General features: G+C 39.4%; 1 protein-coding gene across 1 annotated transcript in view; it reads left to right on the plus strand.

Moving 5' to 3' along the window:
* Positions 1 to 983: 983 nt before the first annotated feature.
* SARC_02792 (hypothetical protein) overlaps positions 984 to 1,747 on the plus strand; it is a 10,606-nt gene continuing 9,842 nt past the window's right edge. The window contains exon 1 of the mRNA XM_014303430.1: positions 984 to 1,541. Coding sequence (XP_014158905.1) covers positions 1,065 to 1,541 — 477 coding nt within the window. The 5' untranslated portion in view covers positions 984 to 1,064. The remainder of the gene's footprint in view (positions 1,542 to 1,747) is intronic.

Below are 1,747 nucleotides of genomic sequence, written 5' to 3' on the forward strand. Positions count from 1 at the left end.
CACTTGTATACAGTCAAGAGTGAAGACTGTAAATTTTTTATATTGTTTTCTTTATAAAAAAGGGTGGACAATCTGGTCTGCTGGTCGGGACATCATCATGAAGGTGTTTTATGCAGCGAACTACCCGGAGTAAAGTACCGTAAAGCACTTTGACTGCAATTTTAATTTTAACAGAAACGATATATGATTCGCTGAATAAGGTTTCTATCCTGTGTATTTATAGACCACGGGCATTTGATTCAACAATCATCTCCAAGTTATGATACCTATGCATTCAAAAATGTAGAAATCGACCATTGATATTGAATTCCAACTTTCCGATTTTAGGGGGCCTTTGCTATGAGCCAGTTTCAGGGTTCAGCTATCCGGGCCCACCAACCGGGTTCAGCAGATTCTGAGTAGAGAGACTCACGAATCCCGAGCGACTCAATTTCAGAAAACTCGGTCATCTCTCTCAGTGACTCAGTTTCAGTCTGAGTTTGTGTCTTTTTTAACAAGAAATATAACATCAACCAATATTCAGTGACATTTATTTTATTATGTGCATATATAGGAAACAAAGGGAAATTCCCCCTACAATACATCATCTAACAGTTTATGACAAATAGAGAGAAATAAAAATATGTCGCAAAAGTAGATTCGAGTTTTCTATATCAGAAGTTGTGTTCAACCTTAACGTGAGATTCACAAAGTATATTTGACACACTTTGTTCGCGTATCAAATTCGAGTTCGACTGTCGTAAATTTCATCTATTTACAAAAATGAAATTTATTTGTATGTGTACATACTGTATTGATTTCTAGAAAAAACAGATGTGTGCAACTTTTCAGTTTTCTTGAAATTACGGCAAGGCTAATAATGTCGGCAATATTTAGTCCCAAATCACAGTGAGGGTGATCAGGCCCATCAAGACATACTCTCTCCGCTACAACAGTCTATTTTTACAGTCTACGCTATTATTTTACCCTACTAGAGTTCCTGCAACATAAATATACCAAGTGCCCTGGATTGCAAGTTGGACTTAATCACATAGGCTCACATACAACGCACAGTGTGCTCCGCTATGGGTGTTTGTAACCAAATCAAGGTAGTCTGCTTAGGGGTTGCCATCTGTTCCAGTTTTGTTAGTGGAGCACCCCGTTTACACGATGTCAAAGACGAGGCGCTCACAAGGCATGTTTCCAAATATCATCCGATCTCATTCGAGGGTCTGCACGAACAAATAAATATACATGAGCGCCAAAGAAGAGATCTTGGATATGGCAGTGAACAACCCATCCTGTTCGAGATAAATGTGTTTGGACGCTTATTAGAGGTGGAAGTGGCGAAGACCGGGGTTCATACTTTTGGGGAAAGTTATTCGTATGGTCCTGGCGGCAAGAAGCTTATTGACACATCAGATATACCAGTTATGACTGGACGGGTGGTAGGGGTTGAAGATAGCAAAGTAGAGGGTAGGATATTTGATGGTATATTCGAGGGTATGATACACACTCCGCAGGAGACCTACCACGTGGAGAAGGCCGCAAAGTTTCTTAAGGTGGGTGTATCAATGTCCTTCGTTTAGTAGAATATCTACGCGTTTGTATACAGTAACTTTGTCGTGACTTATTGAATTCGAAGTATTTGAGAGTGAGTGGTAAGTCACGAATTATATATATATATATATATATATATATATATATCATGCACACACGCTACTTACACACACACACACACCCACCACACACACACACACACACACAC

The sequence above is a fragment of the Sphaeroforma arctica genome, assembly GCF_001186125.1.
Source record: "Sphaeroforma arctica JP610 unplaced genomic scaffold supercont1.130, whole genome shotgun sequence".
In the NCBI taxonomy this organism is placed as follows: domain Eukaryota; class Ichthyosporea; order Ichthyophonida; genus Sphaeroforma; species Sphaeroforma arctica.